The sequence below is a fragment of the Chlorocebus sabaeus genome, chromosome 16 (genome assembly GCF_047675955.1).
Source record: "Chlorocebus sabaeus isolate Y175 chromosome 16, mChlSab1.0.hap1, whole genome shotgun sequence".
Lineage (NCBI taxonomy): Eukaryota > Metazoa > Chordata > Mammalia > Primates > Cercopithecidae > Chlorocebus > Chlorocebus sabaeus.
The window spans coordinates 64442925-64464788 of NC_132919.1; the positions used below are offsets into that span (position 1 = coordinate 64442925).

Below are 21864 nucleotides of genomic sequence, written 5' to 3' on the forward strand. Positions count from 1 at the left end.
AATAGAAGTAGAGTCTATATCTATTCCTCTGATATAAAAGAGTCATATCATATATCTTTTCTCATTTGAATATAACACTGATATATTTATAACATCTTTTAAAAGTATAAAATCTATTTTATTAAATTTCCTATCTAATCTCTACATGTAATATATAACCCGGGGGCTTGTTACAGTGGCTTGGAGAATAATTTTTCATGGAGAGTAGCCAATCAAATATTCCTAAATATACGGAGAGAAGAAACTCTACAATTAATGTTTCTGCTTTCACATTTGGTAAGGTCCATAAAAAGAAGTTAGGGGAGATACGATTTTAATTAGCAAACAGTTACAAATAATGGCAGCATGACCTGATGCTACCCTCTGGCCCCCATATATGTGTCAGATAATTATCTGTGTGGAAAGAAAACAATAAATACCAATTATACAGTAAAAGAATATGTAAATACAACTTACATGAACATACACACACAATCTTCAAAACTATAATTAGTCTCATAAGACCAAGAGACTAAGAATCAGTGATAAGACTCTTTGGTAATATGCTCTCAAACAGACTCTAGGTAATGTGACTGCTGCAAATAAGTCATGCAATTTCTGATTATTTGCTAGAAGACTAGGAGGTTTTTTTGAAGTTTCTTAGCCGACTGTGATTTAAAAAGTTTTGTTCTGTGAATTAAGGAAAGTAAATAATTTTTAAAACTTTTTATTTAAATTTTTGTGGGTACATAGTAGGTATATATATTTATGAGTTACATGAGATGTTTTGATACAGGTATGCAATGTATAACAATCATATCATGTAACATGGGATATCCATTCCCTCAAACTTTTATCTTTTGTGTTACAAACAATCCAATCATAATCTTTTAGTTATTTTAAAATGTACAATTAAATTATTGTTGACTATAGTCACCCTGTTGTACTATCAAATACGAGGTCTTATTCACTCTTCCTAACCACTTTTTTGTACCCATTAACCAATCCCATCTCCCCAACACCCTCCCATTACCCTTTCCAGCCTCTACCCTCTATCTCCATGAGTTCAATTATTTTGCTTTTTAGATCCCAAAATAAGTGAGAACATACAATGTTTGTCTTCCTGTGCCTGGCCTATTTCACTTAGCATAATGACCTCCAGTTCCATTCATATTGTTGTAAATGACAGGATCTCATTCTTTTTTATGGCTGAACAGTACTCCATTGTGTATAAGTACCACATTTCCATTACCCATTCACCTGTTGATAAGCACTTAGGTTGCTTTAAGGAAAGTTAATACTTTTTTAATGTAAAATACTTTTTTAATGTAAAAACCCAGATTCGAAGGACAGGGAGATATTCTACCTCTTAATGAGTAGAATGGTAAAATAAAATTATAAAGAATTGGGAAGAGTTATTATAGTCAGTCTTGAAAATAATCTATCATGTATAGATACACAGACAGCAATAAGGAAAATGTGGCCAAATAACTAACATTTGTGAATATGGATGTTGGGTAAACAGATGTTCATTGTATTATTTCTGCAAATTTTCTGCAGGTTTAAAATACTTGAAAATAAAATCTGAGAGGAAACTTTGCAGATTTTTCTCCATGCACCACCTCCAGGTGCTCATGGCAGAAAGATTGGGGCATGGCACAGGATCAGAAAGTGCTTTCCACATTGAAGCCAGACTGGAGGAGAGGAGTAACTGCCATCATGTGAAAGACATAAGGTCTGCATGGGCCCTTTTTTCATAAGGGCTCAAAAACCGTATGCTGCTGGGGAGGGGCAACAAATTCTGTCACTCTCAGGGCACAAATCACGAAACAAATTGGGGGGTGGTGATGGGGGAAGTGGTTAATTAAAAAACTCTCCCCCTGAGAGAGAAGTAGGATACCATCTTGGGCTAGGATCCTATGCTAATACCAAGTAAAGATTTCCAACTACTGGAAAAGGGACAAGAAGCTGTCTCCCACACAAGGCCCACTACAATGCAATGCAGTGTTTGGCTGCCTCAGAGAGGACACATACAATAAAAAGAAAAATTAAAGGCAGCTAAAGAAAAAGAACATATTACATATAGAGGAAAAGTATTGCAGCATACTTCTCAATAAAGGCTATGCAAGATAAAATATTACGAAGTTATATCTTTAAATTATTAGAATATTAGGAGAGTGGAGAAGTTGTTGACCCAGAATTCTATACGAAGTGAAAACACCTTCCAAAATGAAGGAAAAATATCTTTTAAACCTATGGAGAGACCCGCATGGCAAGGATCCCCAGGGGGACTTAAGTTGCTAATAGCAACAACTATGTAAGTGAGTAATCTTGGAAGTGAATCCCCCAACCTCAGTGAAACCTTCAGATGACTGCAACCCTAGCCTATATCTTAACTGCAACCTCATCAGAGATCCTAAGCCAGAACCATCCTTATGCCACTCCCATATTCTTGATCCACTGAAGCTGTGGGCAAATAAGTGGTTCTCATTTGAAGCCATTAAGTGTTGGGGTAATTTGTTATATACAAATAAGTAATTAATACTTATTAAATAGGTAAAATAGGCCATAAAATAAACTTCAACAAATTCAAAAGAACACAAATTATACAGAGTATGATCTCTGACCAGAACAAAATTAAACCAGAAATCCAAAACAGAAAAATACCTCAAAACTACACAAACATTTGGAAATTCAATAACACACTAAATAACCCATAAGTCAAAGGGGAAATCATAAGAATAATTAGAAAATATTTTGAATTGAATGATAATAAAAATACAATAAAATTGTAGGATATATTTAAGTAGTACTGAAAGAAAAAGTGGGTAGTATTTATGGTTACACTAGAAAGAAAGCTATCAAGACAGTGATCAAATCTACTTGACAAAACTAGAAAAAGAACAATATTAACCTAAAGCAAGAACAAGGAAGGAAATAAAGAACAGAAGTCGGTAAAATTGAAAACAGAAAACTGACAGAATAAATCAATGAAACTAAAAGCTGGTTTTAATAAATAAATAAAATTGGTAACATGATAAAAAAAACAGAGAATACACAAATAATCAATAGTCAGGAATAAAAGAGGGGAAAATAACTACGGATCCTGCAGGCAATAAATAGGTAATAAGCAAGTATTATGAGCAACTTTATATCCATAAAAGTCCTATCTAAAGAAAATAAACAAATTTCTTGAAACACAAAGTATCGAGGATCTCTAAAAAAGAAATAGATAGGCCAAATATTCATGTATCTATTAAAGAAATTAAGTGAATACTTAAAACCTCCAATCAAGAAAATTCCAGGAGAGGAAAGCTTCAATGACAAATTCAATCAAACATTTAAGGAAAAAATAACACCAACTCTACACAAGCTCTTCCAGAAAACAGGAGAGGAAGGGACGTTTTCCAATTCTTTCTATGAGAGCAATATTACCCTAACACTGTAACCACACAAAGATAGTATAAGAAAAAAAGGTACAATCTGACCAAATTCAATGGCTTATGTCTGTAGTCCCAGCTACTCATGAGACTGAGGCAGGAGGATCACTTGAGTCTAGGAGGTTGAGCCTGCAGTGAGTCACAATCATGCTACTGCACTCCAGCCTGGGCAACTGTCTCAAAAACAGAAAATAAGCAAACCAAACCAAAACAAAAACCCTACAATCTAAAATTCATCATGAACTTAGGTATAAATATCCTCAAAAATATTTTCAAATTGAATCAAGGAATATATTTAAGAGATAATACATTATAACCAAATAAGAGTTATCCTAGGAGTGCAAAATAGGTTTAATATTAGAAAGTGAGGGGGCGGAGCAAGATGGCCGAATAGGAACAGCTCCAGTCTCCAACTCCCAGCGCGAGCGACACAGAAGACCGGTGATTTCTGCATTTTCAACTGAGGTACGGGGTTCATCTCACTGGGGAGTGCCAGACGATCGGTGCTGGTCAGCTGCTGCAGCCTGACCAGCGAGAGCTGAAGCAGGGCGAGGCATTGCCTCACCTGGAAAGCGCAAGGGGGAAGGGAATCCCTTTTCCTAGCCAGGGGAACTGAGACACACAACACCTGGAAAATCGGGTAACTCCCACCCCAAAACTGCGCTTTAAGCAAACAGGCACACCAGGAGATCATATTCCACACCTGGCCGGGAGGGTCCCACACCCACGGAGCCTCCCTCATTGCTAGCACAGCAGTCTGTGATCTACCGGCAAGGCAGCAGCGAGGCTGGGGGAGGGGCGCCCGCCATTGCTGAGGCTTAAGTAGGTAAACAAAGCTGCTGGGAAGCTCGAACTGGGTGGAGCTCACAGCAGCTCAAGGAAACCTGCCTGTCTCTGTAGACTCCACCTCTGGGGACAGGGCACAGTAAACAATAACAAATGCAGCAGCTCTGCAGACGCAAACGACTCTGTCTGACAGCTTTGAAGAGAGCAGTGGATCTCCCAACACGGAGGTTGAGATCTGAGAAGGGACAGACTCCCTGCTCAAGTGGGTCCCTGACCCCTGAGTAGCCTAACTGGGAGACATCCCCCACTAGGGGCAGTCTGACACCCCATACCTCACAGGGTGGAGTACACCCCTGAGAGGAAGCTTTCAAAGCAAGAATCAGACAGGTACACTCACTGTTCAGAAATATTCTATCTTCTGCAGCCTCTGCTGCTGATACCCAGGCAAACAGGGTCTGGTGTGGGACCTCAAGCAATCTCCTACAGCTACAACCTACAGCTGAGGATCCTGACTATTAGAAGGAAAGCTATCAAACAGGAAGGACACCTACACCAAAACCCCATCAGTACATCACCATCATCAAGGACCAGAGGCAGATAAAACCACAAAGATGGGGAAAAAGCAGGGCAGAAAAGCTGGAAATTCAAAAAATAAGAGCGCATCTCCCCCGGCAAAGGAGCGCAGCTCATCGCCAGCAACGGATCAAAGCTGGACGGAGAATGACTTTGACGACATGAGAGAAGAAGGCTTCAGTCCATCAAATTTCTCAGAGCTAAAGGAGGAATTACGTACCCAGCGCAAAGAAACTAAAAATCTTGAAAAAAAAGTGGAAGAATTGATGGCTAGAGTAATTAATGCAGAGAAGCTCACAAATGAAATGAAAGAGACGAAAACCATGGCACGAGAAATACGTGACAAATGCACAAGCTTCAGTAACCGACTCGATCAACTGGAAGAAAGAATGTCAGCGATGGAGGATCAAATGAATGAAATGAAGCGAGAAGAGAAACCAAAAGAAAAAAGAAGAAAAAGAAATGAACAAAGCCTGCAAGAAGTATGGGATTATGTAAAAAGACCAAATCTACGTCTGATTGGGGTGCCTGAAAGTGAGGGGGAAAATGGAACCAAGTTGGAAAACACTCTTCAGGATATCATCCAGGAGAACTTCCCCAACCTAGTAGGGCAGGCCAACATTCAAATCCAGGAAATACAGAGAACGCCACAAAGATACTCCTCGAGAAGAGCAACTCCAAGACACATAATTGCCAGATTCACCAAAGTTGAAATGAAGGAAAAAATCTTAAGGGCAGCCAGAGAGAAAGGTCGGGTTACCCACAAAGGGAAGCCCATCAGACTAACAGCAGATCTCTCGGCAGAAACTCTTCAAGCCAGAAGAGAGTGGGGGCCAATATTCAACATTCTTAAAGAAAAGAATTTTAAACCCAGAATTTTATATCCAGCCAAACTAAGTTTCATAAGTGAAGGAGAAATAAAATCCTTTACAGATAAGCAAATGCTTAGAGATTTTGTCACCACTAGGCCTGCCTTACAAGAGACCCTGAAGGAAGCACTAAACATGGAAAGGAACAACCGGTACCAGCCATTGCAAAAACATGCCAAAATGTAAAGACCATCAAGGCTAGGAAGAAACTGCATCAACTAACGAGCAAAATAACCAGTTAATATCATAATGGCAGGATCAAGTTCACACATAACAATCTTAACCTTAAATGTAAATGGACTAAATGCTCCAATTAAAAGACACAGACTGGCAAACTGGATAAAGAGTCAAGACCCATCAGTCTGCTGTATTCAGGAGACCCATCTCACACGCAGAGACATACATAGGCTCAAAATAAAGGGATGGAGGAAGATTTACCAAGCAAATGGAGAACACAAAAAAGCGGGGGTTGCAATACTAGTCTCTGATAAAACAGACTTTAAACCATCAAAGATCAAAAGAGACAAAGAAGGCCATTACATAATGGTAAAGGGATCAATTCAACAGGAAGAGCTAACTATCCTAAATATATATGCACCCAATACAGGAGCACCCAGATTCATAAAGCAAGTCCTTAGAGACTTACAAAGAGACTTAGACTCCCATACAATAATAATGGGAGACTTCAACACTCCACTGTCAACATTAGACAGATCAACGAGACAGAAAGTTAACAAGGATATCCCAGGAATTGAACTCATCTCTGCAGCAAGCAGACCTAATAGACATCTATAGAACTCTCCACCCCAAATCAACAGAATATACATTCTTCTCAGCACCACATCGTACTTACTCCAAAATTGACCACGTAATTGGAAGTAAAGCACTCCTCAGCAAATGTACAAGAACAGAAATGATAACAAACTGTCTCTCAGACCACAGTGCAATCAAACTAGAACTCAGGACTAAGAAACTCAATCAAAACCGCTCAACTACATGGAAACTGAACAACCTGCTCCTGAATGACTACTGGGTACATAACGAAATGAAGGCAGAAATAAAGATGTTCTTTGAAACCAATGAGAACAAAGATACAACATACCAGAATCTCTGGGACACATTTAAAGCAGTGTGTAGAGGGAAATTTATAGCACTAAATGCCCACAAGAGAAAGCAGGAAAGATCTAAAATTGACACTCTAACATCGCAATTAAAAGAACTAGAGAAGCAAGAGCAAACACATTCGAAAGCTAGCAGAAGGCAAGAAATAACTAAGATCAGAGCAGAACTGAAGGAGATAGAGACACAAAAAACCCTCCAAAAAATCAATGAATCCAGGAGTTGGTTTTTTGAAAAGATCAACAAAATTGACAGACCACTAGCAAGACTAATAAAGAAGAAAAGAGAGAAGAATCAAATCGACGCAATTAAAAATGATAAAGGGGATATCACCACCGACCCCACAGAAATACAAACTACCATCAGAGAATACTATAAACACCTCTACGCAAATAAACTGGAAAATCTAGAAGAAATGGATAATTTCCTGGACACTTACACTCTTCCAAGACTAAACCAGGAAGAAGTTGAATCCCTGAATAGACCAATAGTAGGCTCTGAAATTGAGGCAATAATTAATAGCCTACCAACCAAAAAAAGTCCAGGACCAGATGGATTCACAGCTGAATTCTACCAGAGGTACAAGGAGGAGCTGGTACCATTCCTTCTGAAACTATTCCAATCAATAGAAAAAGAGGGAATCCTCCCTAACTCATTTTATGAGGCCAACATCATCCTGATACCAAAGCCTGGCAGAGACACAACAAAAAAAGAGAATTTTAGACCAATACACCTGATGAACATCGATGCAAAAATCCTCAATAAAATACTGGCAAACCGGATTCAGCAGCACATCAAAAAGCTTATCCACCATGATCAAGTGGGCTTCATCCCTGGGATGCAAGGCTGGTTCAACATTCGCAAATCAATAAACATAATCCAGCATATAAACAGAACCAAAGACAAGAACCACATCATTATCTCAATAGATGCAGAAAAGGCTTTTGACAAAATTCAACAGCCCTTCATGCTAAAAACGCTCAATAAATTCGGTATTGATGGAACGTACCTCAAAATAATAAGAGCTATTTATGACAAACCCACAGCCAATATCATACTGAATGGGCAAAAACTGGAAAAATTCCCTTTGAAAACTGGCACAAGACAGGGATGCCCTCTCTCACCACTCCTATTCAACATAGTGTTGGAAGTTCTGGCTAGGGCAATCAGGCAAGAGAAAGAAATCAAGGGGATTCAGTTAGGAAAAGAAGAAGTCAAATTGTCCCTGTTTGCAGACGACATGACTGTATATTTAGAAAACCCCATTGTCTCAGCCCAAAATCTCCTTAAGCTGATAAGCAACTTCAGCAAAGTCTCAGGATACAAAATTAATGTGCAAAAATCACAAGCATTCTTATACACCAGTGACAGTCAAACAGAGAGCCAAATCAGGAATGAACTTCCATTCACAATTGCTTCAAAGAGAATAAAATACCTAGGAATCCAACTTACAAGGGATGTAAAGGACCTCTTCAAGGAGAACTACAAACCACTGCTCAGTGAAATCAAAGAGGACACAAACAAATGGAAGAACATACCATGCTCATGGATAGGAAGAATCAATATCGTGAAAATGGCCATACTGCCCAAGGTAATTTATAGATTCAATACCATCCCCATCAAGCTACCAATGAGCTTCTTCACAGAATTGGAAAAAACTGCTTTAAAGTTCATATGGAACCAAAAAAGAGCCCGCATCTCCAAGACAATCCTAAGTCAAAAGAACAAAGCTGGAGGCATCACGCTACCTGACTTCAAACTATACTACAAGGCTACAGTAACCAAAACAGCATGGTACTGGTACCAAAACAGAGATATAGACCAATGGAACAGAACAGAGTCCTCGGAAATAATACCACACATCTACAGCCATCTGATCTTTGACAAACCTGAGAGAAACAAGAAATGGGGAAAGGATTCCCTATTTAATAAATGGTGCTGGGAAAACTGGCTAGCCATAAGTAGAAAGCTGAAACTGGATCCTTTCCTTACTCCTTATACGAAAATTAATTCAAGATGGATTAGAGACTTAAATGTTAGACCTAATACCATAAAAATCCTAGAGGAAAACCTAGGTAGTACCATTCAGGACATAGGCATGGGCAAAGACTTCATGTCTAAAACACCAAAAGCAACGGCAGCAAAAGCCAAAATTGACAAATGGGATCTCATTAAACTAAAGAGCTTCTGCACAGCAAAAGAAACTACCATCAGAGTGAACAGGCAACCTACAGAATGGGAGAAAATTTTTGCAATCTACTCATCTGACAAAGGGCTGATATCCAGAACCTACAAAGAACTCAAACAAATTTACAAGAAAAAAACAAACAACCCCATCCGAAAGTGGGCAAAGGATATGAACAGACATTTCTCAAAAGAAGACATTCATACAGCCAACAGACACATGAAAAAATGCTCATCATCACTGGCCATCAGAGAAATGCAAATCAAAACCAAAATGAGATACCATGTCACACCAGTTAGAATGGCGATCATTCAAAATCAGGAAACAACAGGTGCTGGAGAGGATGTGGAGAAATAGGAACACTTTTACACTGTTGGTGGGATTGTAAACTAGTTCAACCATTATGGAAAACAGTATGGCGATTCCTCAAGGATCTAGAACTAGATGTACCATATGACCCAGCCATCCCATTACTAGGTATATACCCAAAGGATTATAAATTATGCTGCTATAAAGACACATGCACACGTATGTTTATTGCAGCACTATTCACAATAGCAAAGACTTGGAATCAACCCAAATGTCCATCAGTGACAGATTGGATTAAGAAAATGTGGCACATATACACCATGGAATACTATGCAGCCATAAAAAAGGATGAGTTTGTGTCCTTTGTAGGGACATGGATGCAGCTGGAAACCATCATTCTCAGCAAACTATCACAAGAACAGAAAACCAAACACCGCATGTTCTCACTCATAGGTGGGAACTGAACAATGAGATCACTTGGACTTGGGAAGGGGAACATCACACACCGGGGCCTATCATGGGGAGGGGGGAGGGGGGAGGGGGGAGGGATTGCATTGGGAGTTATACCTGATGTAAATGACGAGTTGATGGGTGCAGCACACCAACATGGCACAAGTATACATATGTAGCAAACCTGCACGTTGTGCACATGTACCCTACAACTTGAAGTTTAATAATAATAAATAAATTAAAAAAAAAAAAAAGAAGTTATGACACGTAAAAAAAAAATATTAGAAAGTGAATTAATGTAATTTACTATATTAACTAAGGAAAGAAAACCTGATGGATGCAGATAAAGCATTTCACATAATTGAGTATCCATACATGATAACTCTCAGGAAACTAGGAATTAAATAAAATTCCTTCAACCTCAATAAAGGGCATTGACAAACACATAACATCATACTGAATGGTGAAAGACTGATTTCTTTCCCCCTAAAAGTGGGAACAAGGGAAGGATATCCAGTTTCATCACTCCTATTCAATATTGTGCTGGAGGGCCTAGAAAGTACAATAAGGCAAGGAAAACAAAGGGCATGTGGATGTGGATTAGAGGAAAAAAAAGAAATAAACCAGCCTCTATTCATAGAGACATATATATTTTCAAAGAAAATTCTAAAGATTTTTCCAAAAAAGGTAAAACTAACAGGTGAATTTACAGGCCAATCTATAAAAATCTATGATGTTTTTATACACTAGCAATAAATAACTGGAAACTGATTTTTGAATTGTCATTTACAATACTACCAACAATCTTGAAATACTTAAGTATAAATCAAGCAAAATATGTATAAGATCTGTGTGCTATCAGCACCATAGGAAATGTAAGAAAATCATACACATACATAAAAGTCTGTGTGCTAAGGCTGGGCGCAATGGCTCACGCCTGTAATCCCAGCACTTTGGGAGGGCAAGTCGGGTGGATCATGAGGTCAGGAGTTCAAGACCATCCTGGCCAATCTGATGAAACCCTGTCTCTACTAAAAATACAAAAATTAACTGGGAGTGGTGACGCATGCCTGTAGTCCCAGCTACTCAGGAGACTGAGGCAGAAGAATTGCTTGAACCCATGAGGCGGAGGTTGCAGTGAGCTGAGATTGTGCCACTGTACTCCAGCCTGGTGACAGAGTGAGACACCATTTCAAAAAAAAAAAAAAAAAAAAAAAAATCTGTGGGCTAAATACTATAAAACACTGATGAGATAAATCAAAGATAAATAAATAAAGACATATACCTTGTCACAGATTAGAAGATTCAATATTGTTAAATTGTCAATTTTCCCAAATTGATTGATTAAATGCAATGCTAATAAAAATCTTAGCAGAAATTTTTGGTAGAAATTGACAAGCTGATTCTAAAATTTATATGGAAAAGCAAAAAATATAAAAAATCAAAAATACAATAGTCAAAACAATTTTGCAAAAAAGGAACAAAGTTGGTAGACTGGCAGTACATAATTTCAAGACTTACGATAAAAATACATTGAAGGATACACACAAAAATCAATGGAACTGAATAGATCATCCAGAAATAAAGCCACATACATATAGGTCAACTGATTTTCTACAGAAGGGCAAAGGCAGTTCAATGGTAAAGAATAGTCCATTCAAGAAATGGTGCTGGTTCAACTGAATATCCATATGTTTTTTAAAAGGAACTTCAACCCATGTATTATAACATATGCAAAAACCAGGTCAAAATGATCACAGATCTAAATGTAAAATTTTAAACTATAAAACTTCTAGAACTCTGCTGCCCTATATGGTAGCTGCTAACTACATGCAGTTGTTGAACATTTGAAATGTGTATTGTCTGAAGTGAGGCATATTATAATAGTGAAATATCCAATAGACTTCAAAAACTTAGTACGAAAAAAGGAAAGTAAGATATTTCATTAATAAGTTTTTATACTGATTGCAAGTTTAAATGATAATCTTTAGGATATTTTTATTTAAAATCTATTTTTAAATAATTTTTTTTACCTCTTTCAAGTTTTATTAATGTAGCTATTAGAAAACCTAAAATTACATATGAGGATTGCCTTATATATCTATTGGACAGCACTGGTCTAGAAGAAAACATAGTAGAAAATTTTTGCATCTTTGGGTTAGGTAAAGATTTCTTAGATACAGCACAAAAGCACTATCTACAAAAAAAAGTTTCCAAAAACACTGGTAAGAAAATGAAAAGATAAGTAACAGACTGAGAAGAAATGTTTACAAAGTGCCTATCAAATAAAAACTTGTATTTATAATAAAGGGTTCTCAAGAATCAATAATCAGAAAACAATCAAAAAGTAGGCAAAGTATTTGAGTTGACGCTTCAGAAAACACAATATGCTAATGGCAATTTACAACCTGTTGTTCAACATTACTTGTCCATAGGGAAATACAAGTTAAAGCCACAGTGAAATACCAATACACACATATAATGATAGTAAAAAAGAAAAGAAAAAAAAAAAAAAAGAATAGCTGACACTACCAAGTGCTAGAAAGTCTGTACAGCAACTGAAATGCTTATATCGAAGATGGTATAGCCGCTTTGAAATAAAACAATGGTAGTTTTTACTAGTCACTACAAACATTCAAACTATAAGGTATAGTTTGAATTCAAACTTACAGTTTCAATGTTTGCAGGGACTATAATCACCAAAAACTGGAGCAATTCAAAAGTCTAATATCAGGAAAAAGGATAAACAAATGTTGATAAACTCATACAATGGAATACTATTTAGCAAAAAGGGCAGGGAACTGATACATTCAACACCACTGATGAATCTCAAAACCTTATTGAGTAAAGCAGCCATACACAAAAGATTACATATGTAAGATTATACTGTATAATTCCATTTACAGAAAGTTCTATATCAGGCAAAACTAATCAATGGTGATAAGAATGTAGTAGAAATGTGTGGTTTGTCTCAAGGGAGGAATAAGTAACTAACTGGCAAGGAGCATAAGGGAATTCTCTGGGAAGGGGTGTGTGTGTGTGTGTGTGTGTGTGTGTGTGTATGTGTGTGTGTGGGTATGTGTGCGTGTGTGTGTGTATATATATATATATCCCGATTGCAGTGTGGGTTTTTGATGATTGTCAAAACTCATCACCCATATCTACGAATATAGTTTTCCTTTATTCTGTAGCTGTGATTTACTTTCAAATGACAGAAAAGCAAAGAAACTTGGCGACTCCATTCCTGACTAGATAGATTATTCAATTCTGTTATTTACTCTTATTCACAACACTTCTCCACAATCGCACTGGAAAATAAAGACTGGTTAATTTCAAAGTGTCTCAGGGGTGTGTTATTGCTGTATTTAGAATTATCTTTCTCCCAGTTGTTGCAAATAATATTCCTTACATATTTATTGAATGAAAAAAAAGCTCACCATATTGTAACCTTAATCTGTGGTTTTATTGTATGTACATTATACTTCAATTTTTAAAAATGAAAACAGGGAAAAAATATAGGTGTGTATAGTCATTAAAGGTTTTTGAACAGCAGGGTAGCACATTAAAAACTGTGCTTTAGGGAGAATAATCTGGCAGCAGGGTGAATCAGGTACTAATGTCTAAGAAGTTTACTATTGCTTAGCCTGTCAAATAATAAGTAGCAGGACTTTTCTAATGGTATAAAAATATTTTTTAAAAATATTTAGCTTAGACAATTCAAATAATTATAGAATCAGAAACTCCCACAGAAAAGTCTCCAAAATCATAAGCTTAATAGTATCTGACACCCACAATGAGCTATTTTAAAGCCTCACCAGTAGCTGACAGGTGGTCTAGTAGATATTGTTGTTCTTCTTCTGTAAGTTTTATATCCATGTTTTTCAAAATAGCATCCACATTACTGACATCAATCTTCCCTCCTTTAGGAAACAAGTGTATATTGATGGAAATAAGGAAAATATCAAATCTACAACAGCATGAAGTTCACATGTTATAAGTCCTACTTACTGCTTGAAATAATGAAAGAAAATTATCCTTTGGTCTTTATTGTACTTGAGGACACAAATCCTTAACTTTATAAAAATGAATAAAACATCTTGATCAAATAATTAATTAATATGGCAATGCAGAAACCAAACTGAGTAATTATAATCAATAAAGGCCTTGAAAAGTTGAGTTGGAAGGCATGATTTTACTTGAATTACCAACTTTACAGTCTCTATTTATTAAATTAAAACAATATTTCAAGGTATGACTTTTCATGAATATCTATAATTTTGTGATTTTTATACTTGTCAAGATTATTACAAAATCTAAAAATAATAAAATGGCCTGTTGTCGCAAAAGCATAGTATTACTAAATATTTTTTCAGATGTAGATGTAGCCAGAAGGAATCTCAGGTAATAAGAAATGGGCATATAATAACAAAATAACATGGAAGGGAAACGATTAAACTAGTTGTCTAAGAAATAAAATGGGTATTTTAAAATAAATGTATTGTCTCTATGTTTACCAAATGAACTATATTTTTAAAAATATACAAAAAGAATGTTGCCACAGATAATACTATAAGTTTTAGAAGTTCATTTTACTTATTCATATCTTTAGCTCTTAACATAGTGTCTAGCACTGTCTAGTTATTCAGTAAATATTTAATTAATTAACAAACTTTTAACTCACCTATGGGTGCACTATCTTTTATTCCTTTCTTCTTCTTCACTTTATTATCAGCTGCAAAATAAAGAACTAATTATATCACAATTATAGTAAGTTTTATCAAATCATTAATGTTAAACATAGCAATTCTGGGATGTTGTATATTTTGACCTATAACCTCATTTAATTAAAAATAAGTATAAGACATAGGAAAAAAGAAAGCTTTCAAGAATCATTAATGAAGATTCTTGTTTCTGAGATTTAATGAATCAATCACAAAATAAGGCACCTTTGAAATACATAATAGACTAAAAAACAGTATTCAAGTTTTGTAATATCTTTCAGAACTCAACATGAGTTCCTTTTTAGATGATGGAGGGAAGATGGTTCATCTCATCTATTCATTCTGCTAATGTAAGGAGATAGGGATATGGTACTTTTTTCTCTTATTATCTAACAAAAATAAACTTTTGAGTAATCCAGTTTAGTGAGCTTTCTCTTCTAATTTGTGTGTACCAACCGAGAAAAATGTGCTTTTATTCCATTAGGAGCCCTAGAAGTCAGCAAGACTCATAGACTTTTTTGAGAAACCACAGCAAGGAGAAAGTAGAGAAGAATTGCAAGCACTGATATCTAAGAAGAAAGGTCTCTGATAGCCACCAAATTTTCCACAGCCCCAGCATGGCATGCAAGAATAGCAAAATATTTTCCATGACACAGTGAAGGGAACAGAGGCTGGTAAGAGTCAAAAGCCCCAAAGCAGCCTGGCAGTCAAGCTAAGAGTGCAAAGTAACCAGTGCAAATGCATGCAAGATATAATGCCAGATTAAAATTCAGGTTATTCAGTTAGTGCCAACATGAAAGGATAATGATAAATGAGGATCAAAACAGACATATTATCATAAAAATATCTGAATAGCGGGCACCTCCTTTTCCCCATGCACCTCCACATAAGTCTCCCAGAACACAGATGCAACCCTCTGGAAAAGGGAAAAATGAGAATATCTTGATTTAACTTACAAAAATGCTGATTGGAACATAATTTATACCAGTAGCTAAGATCACTCAGAACACAAACTCACATTGCAAAAACTAACATTTTTAATTCGACCAAGATAAGATAGAAAAATAAAAACAGTCCAGATTTTGTACTCATGAGTTTATGAACTAAGAAAGTTGTAGGCTGCAAAATTTATATAATTGTAATACTCACTAGACTGTAGGCTCTATTGAGTCAGGAACTGTCTTGTTTATCTTTGTATTACCAATGCCTACTACAGTGACTGCCCACAATAAACACACAGTAAATTTTTATTGATTGACTGAAAGAATGAATAAACTGATTAATTTACATACCAGATATTTAATAAATATGTATTCATAAGCATTATAAATTCCCTGATCATTATATAGAGAATACATTTTCATAAACAACATTAAATACAATGTGAATGCCAACTCAAATGTTTACATCAGTGGTTCTTAACTGGGCAATTTTGCCTCCTAGGAAACATTTGACAATTTCTGGAGACATTTTTGGTTGTCACAATTATGGCGCACTACTGGAATCTAATGGATAGAGGACAGAGATGCTGCTGAACATGCTGCAATGCACAGTACAGCTCCCTACAACAAAGAATTATCTAATCCAAAATATCAATGATGCCAAGGTTGAGAAACCCTGATCTAACTTTTTTTGTCTTTGTATAATCTAACAAGCCAGGCACCTAGTGTTTTGGTTTCATAGCTAGGCACAAAATACAACAATACTTCTGATGAACTACATAACTATAAATTGAGTAAAAAAAATCTCTTGAATTGCCTGGAGATATCTCATTTAATCCATGGCTTAACTAAATTCCAGCTCTACCACTTAGCAGCTAATAAATTAATACTCATATAGCTACAAATCATCTAACTGTATGATTATTGATTTATTTATTGGTAAATGGAAATAACAAAATCTAGTTCAAATGATTATTGTGAGAAATGGGTAAGATAGTATATGTAAAATGCTTTTCACAGTGATTGGAAGTAGTAAACATTCTATATGATGGCTACCATCATAATGTTAAATATTTGTAAATCTAAATCTCAGGTCAGACAACTCTTCTAAGCTACAGACCTATCTATCCAATGAACTACTGGACATTGTTTGAGGGGAAACATCATTTCCTTATCTTTAAATCCCCACAGAGGGAAATAATTTTAATTGAATAATAATAGGAGGATTCCGTTCCAAGGTGACCGAATAGGAACAGCTCCGATCTGCAGCTCTCAGCATGACTGACACAGAAGACGGGTGATTTCTGCATTTCCAACTGAGGTACATGGTTCATCTCATTGGGACTGGTTGGACAGTGGGTGCAGCCCACAGATGGTGAGCCGAAGCAGGGTGGGGCATTGCCTCACCCAGGAAGTGCAAGGGGTTGGGGATTTCCCTTACCTAGCCAAGGGAAGCCATGACATACGGTACCTGGAAAAGGGACACTCCCACTCAAATACTGTGCTTTTCCAACAGTCTTAGGAAATGGCACACCAGGAGATCCCGCATCTCGCTCGGCGGCTCCCACACCCACAGAGCCTTGCTTACTGCTAGTGCAGTAGTCTGAGATCAAGCCTTGCTTACTGCTAAGTGCAGCAGCCAGGCACAGGGAGGGGCGTCAACCATTGCTGAAGCTTGAGTAGGTAAACAAAGCAGCCAACGAAGCTTGAACTGGGCAGAGCCCACTGCAGCTCAGCAAGGCTGGCTGCCTCTGTAGTCTCCACCTCTTGGGGCAGGGCATAGCTGAGCAAAAGGCAGCAGAAACTTCTGCAAACTTAAAAGTCCCTGTCTAACAGCTCTGAAGAGAGCAGTGGTTCTCCCAGCACAGTGTTTGAGCTCATAGAATGGACAGACTGCCTCCTCAAGTGGGTCCTTGACGTCTGTGTAGCCTAATTGAGAGACACCCCCCAGTAGGGGCTGACTGACACTTCATATAGCCTGGTGCCCCTCTGAGACGAACCTTCCAGAGGAAGGATCAGGCAGCAATATTTGCTCTTCAGCAATATTTGCTGTTCTGCAGCCTCTGCTGGTGATACTGAGACAAACTGAGACGTCCAGCAAACTTCAAACTCCAATAGACCCTGCAGCTGAGGGACCTGACTATTAGAAGGAAAACTAACAAACAGAAAGGAATAGCATCAACATCAACAAAAAGACATCCACACCAAAACCCCATCTGTAGGTCACCAACATCAAAGACCAAAGGTAGATAAAACCACAAGGATGGGGAGAAACCAGAGCAGAAAAGCTTAAAATTCTAAAAACTAAGCACCTCTTCTCCAAAGGATTGGAGCTCCTCGCCACCAATGGAACAAAGCTGGATGGAGAATGACTTTGATGAGCTGACAGAAGTAGGCTTCAGAAGGTCAGTAATAACACACTACTCCGAGTTAAAGGAGGATGTTCAAACCCATCGCAAGAAAGCTAAAAACCTTGAAAAAAGATTAGACAAAAGACTAACTAGAATAAACAGTGTAGAGAAGACCTTAAATGACCTGCTGGAGCTGAAAACCATGGCACGAGAACTACGTGATGCATGCACAAGCTTCAATTGCCAATTCAATCAAGTGGAAGAAAGGGTATCAGTGATTGAAGATCAAGTTAATTAAATAAAGCAAGAAGAGAAGTTTAGAGAAAAAAGTAAAAAAAAAAAACAATGAACAAAGCCTCCAAGAAATATGGGACTATGTGAAAAGACCAAATCTACATTTCATTGGTGTACCTGAAAGTAGTGGGGAGAATGGAACCAAGTTGGAAAACACCCTTCAGGATATGATCCAGGAGAACCTCCCCAACCTGGCAAGGCAGGCCAACATTCAAATTCAGGAAATACAGAGAACACCACAAAGATACTCCTCAAGAAGAGCAGCTTCAAGACACACAATTGTCAGATTCACCAAGGTTAAAATGAAGGAAAAATGTTAAGGGCAGCCAGAGAGAAACGTCGGGTTACCCACAAAGGGAAGTCCATGAGACTAACAGCATATCTCTTGGCAGAAACTCTACAAGCCACAAAAGACTGGGGGCCAATATTCAACAATCTTAAAGAAAAGAATTTTCAACCCAGAATTTCATATCCAGCCAAACTAAGCTTCATAAGTGAAGAAGAAATAAAATCCTTTACAGACAAGCAAATGCTGAGAGATTCTGTCACCACCAGGCCTGCCTTACAAGAGCTCCTGAAGGAAACACTAAACACGGAAAGAAACAACCAGTACCAGCCACTGCAAAAACATGCCAAATTGTAAAGACCATCGATACTAGGAAGAAACTGCATCAACTAAAGGGCAAAATGACCAGCTAACATCATAATGACGGGATCAAATTCACACATAACAATATTAACCTTAAATGTAAACGGGCTAAATACCCCAATTAAAAGACACAGACTGGCAAATTGGATAAAGAGCCAAGACCCATCAGGTGCTGTATTCAGAAGACCTATCTCACGTGCAGAGACATACATAGGCTTAAAATACAGGGATGGAGGAAGATCTACCAAGCAAATGGAAAGAAAAAAAAAAAGCAGGGGTTGCAATCCTAGTCTCTGATACAACAGACTTTAAACCAACAAAATTCAAAAGAGACGAAGAAGGCCATTACATAATGGTAATAGGATCAATTCAGCAAGAACAGCTAACTATCCTAAATATATATGTACCCAATACAGAAGCACCCAGATTCATAGAGCAAGTCCTGAGAGACCTGCAAAAAGACTTAGACCCCCACACAATAATAATGGGAGACTTAAACATCCCACGGTCAGTATTAGACAGATCAATGAGACACAAAGTTAACAAAGATATTCAGGATTTGAACTCAGCTCTGCACCAAGAGACCTAATAGACATCTATAGAACTCTCCAAACCAAATCAACAGAATATACATTCTTCTCAGCACATCACACTTATTCCAAAATTGACCACATAGTTGGAAATAAAGCACTCCTCAGCAAATATAAAAGAACAGAAATCACAACAAACTGTCTCTCAGACAACAGTGCAATCAAATTAGAACTCAGGATTAAGAAACTCACTCAAAACTGCACAACTACATAGAAACTGAACAACCTGCTCCTAAATGACTACTGAGTAAATAACGAAATGCAGGCAGAAATAAAGATGTTCTTTGAAACCAATGAGAACAAAGACACAACGTACCAGAATCTCTGGGACACATTTAAAGCAGTGTGCAGAGGGAAATTTATAGCACTAAATGCCCACACGAGAAAGCAGGAAAGATCTAAAATCGACACCCTACCATTACAATTAAAAGAACTAGAGAAGCAAGAGCAAACACATTCAAAGGCTAGCAGAAGGCAAGAAATAACTAAGATCAGGACTGAACTGAAGGAGATAGACACACACACACACACACACACACACACACACACAAAACATTCAAAAAATCAGTGAATCCAGGGGCTGGTTTTTGAAAAGATCAACAAAATTGATAGATCACTAGCAAGACTAATAAAGAAGAGAGAGAAGAATCAAATAGATGTAATAAAAATTGATTAAGGGGATATCACCACCGATCCCACAGAAATACAAACTACCATCAGAGAATACTATAAACACCTCTATGCAAATAAACTAGAAAATCTAGAAGAAATGGATCAATTCCTGGACACATACACCCTCCCAAGACTCAACCAGGAAGAAGGTGAATCCCTGAATAAACCAATAACAGGCTCTGAAATTGAGGCAATCTTTAATAGGCTACCAACCAAAAAAAGTCCAGGACCAGACGGATTCACAGCTGAATTCTACCAGAGGTACAAGGAGGAGCTGGTACCATTCCTTCTGAAACTATTCCAATCAATAGAAAAAGAGGGAATCCTCCCTAACTCATTTTATGAGGCCAACATCATCCTGATACCAAAGCCTGGCAGAGACACAACAAAAAAAGAGATTTTTAGACCAATATCCCTGATGAACATCGATGTGAAAATCCTCAATAAAATGCTGACAAACCAAATCCAGCAGCACATCAGAAAGCTTATCCACCATGATCAAGTCAGCTTCATCCCTGGGATGCAAGGCTGTTCAACATAGGCAAATCAATAAACAATCCATCACATAAACAGAACCAAAGATAAAAACCACATGATTATCTCAATAGACGCAGAAAAGGCATTCAACAAAATTAAACAGCTGTTCATGCTAAAAACTCTCAATAAACTAGGCATTGTGGAACATATCTCAAAATAATAACCGCTATATGACAAACCCACAGCCAATATCATACTGAATGGGAAAAAACTGGAAGTATTCCCTTTGAACACTGGCACAAGACAGGGATGCCCTCTCTCACCACTCCTATTCAACATAGTGTTGGAAGTTCTGGCCAGGACAATCAGGCAAGAGAAAGAAATAAAGAGTATTCAATTAGGAAAAGAGGGTGTCAAGTTGTCCCTGTTTGCAGATGACATGATTGTATATTTAGAAAACCCTATCATCTCAGCCCAAAAGCTCCTTAAGCTGACAAGCAACTTCAGTAAAGTCTCAGGATACAAAACCAATGTGCAAAAATTACAAGCATTCCTATACACTAATACCAGACAAACAGAGAGCCAAATCATGAGTGAACTCCCATTCACAATTACTACAAAGAGAATACAATACATTGGAATCCAACTTACAAGGGAAGTGAAGGACCTCTTCAAGGAGAACTGCAAACTACTGCTCAACGAAATAAAAGAGGACACAAACAAATGGAAGAACATTCCATGCTCATGGATAGGAAGGATTAATATCACGAAAATGGCCATACTGCACAAGGCAATTTATAGAATCAATGCCATCCCCATCAAGCTAACAATGACTTTCTCCAGAGAATTGGAAAAAACTGCTTTAAAGTTCATATGGAACCAAAAAAGAGCCCGCATTGCCAAGACAATCCTAAGCAAAAAGAACAAAGCGGGAGGTATCACACTACCTGACTTCAAATTATACTATAAGGATGCAGCAACTAAAACAGCATGGCACTTGTACCAAAACCTGTATATAGACCAATGAAACAGAACAGAGGGCTCAGAAATAACACCACACATCTACCACCATCTGATCTTTGACTAACCTGACAAAAACAAGAAATGGGGAAAGGATTCCCTATTTAACAAATGGTGCTGGAAAAACTGGCTAGCCATATGTAGAAAGCTGAAACTGGATCCCTTTCTTACACCTTACACAAAAATTAATTCAAGATGGATTAAAGACTTAAATGTTAGACCTAATCCATAAAAACCCTACAAGAAAACCTAGGCAATACCATTGAGGACATAGGCATGGGCAAGGACTTCATTACTGAAACAACAAAAGCAATGGCAACAAAATCCAAAATAGACAAATGGGATCTAATTAAACTAAAGAGCTTCTGCACAGCAAAATAAACTACCATCAGAGTGAACAGGCAACCTAAAGAATGGGAGAAAATTTTTGCAATCTACC

The 21864-nt window shown here is 37.4% G+C and overlaps 1 protein-coding gene across 1 annotated transcript in view; it reads right to left on the bottom strand.

The window, feature by feature from the left end:
• LOC103243284 (uncharacterized) overlaps window positions 1–21864 on the bottom strand; it is a 183716-nt gene that overhangs the window by 141779 nt on the left and 20073 nt on the right. Inside the window, exons 6-7 of the mRNA XM_073005427.1 lie at window positions 14392–14442; window positions 13526–13630 (exon numbers count right to left, since the gene is read on the bottom strand). Of these exons, the coding sequence (XP_072861528.1) occupies window positions 13526–13630; window positions 14392–14442 (156 nt within the window). The remainder of the gene's footprint in view (window positions 1–13525; window positions 13631–14391; window positions 14443–21864) is intronic.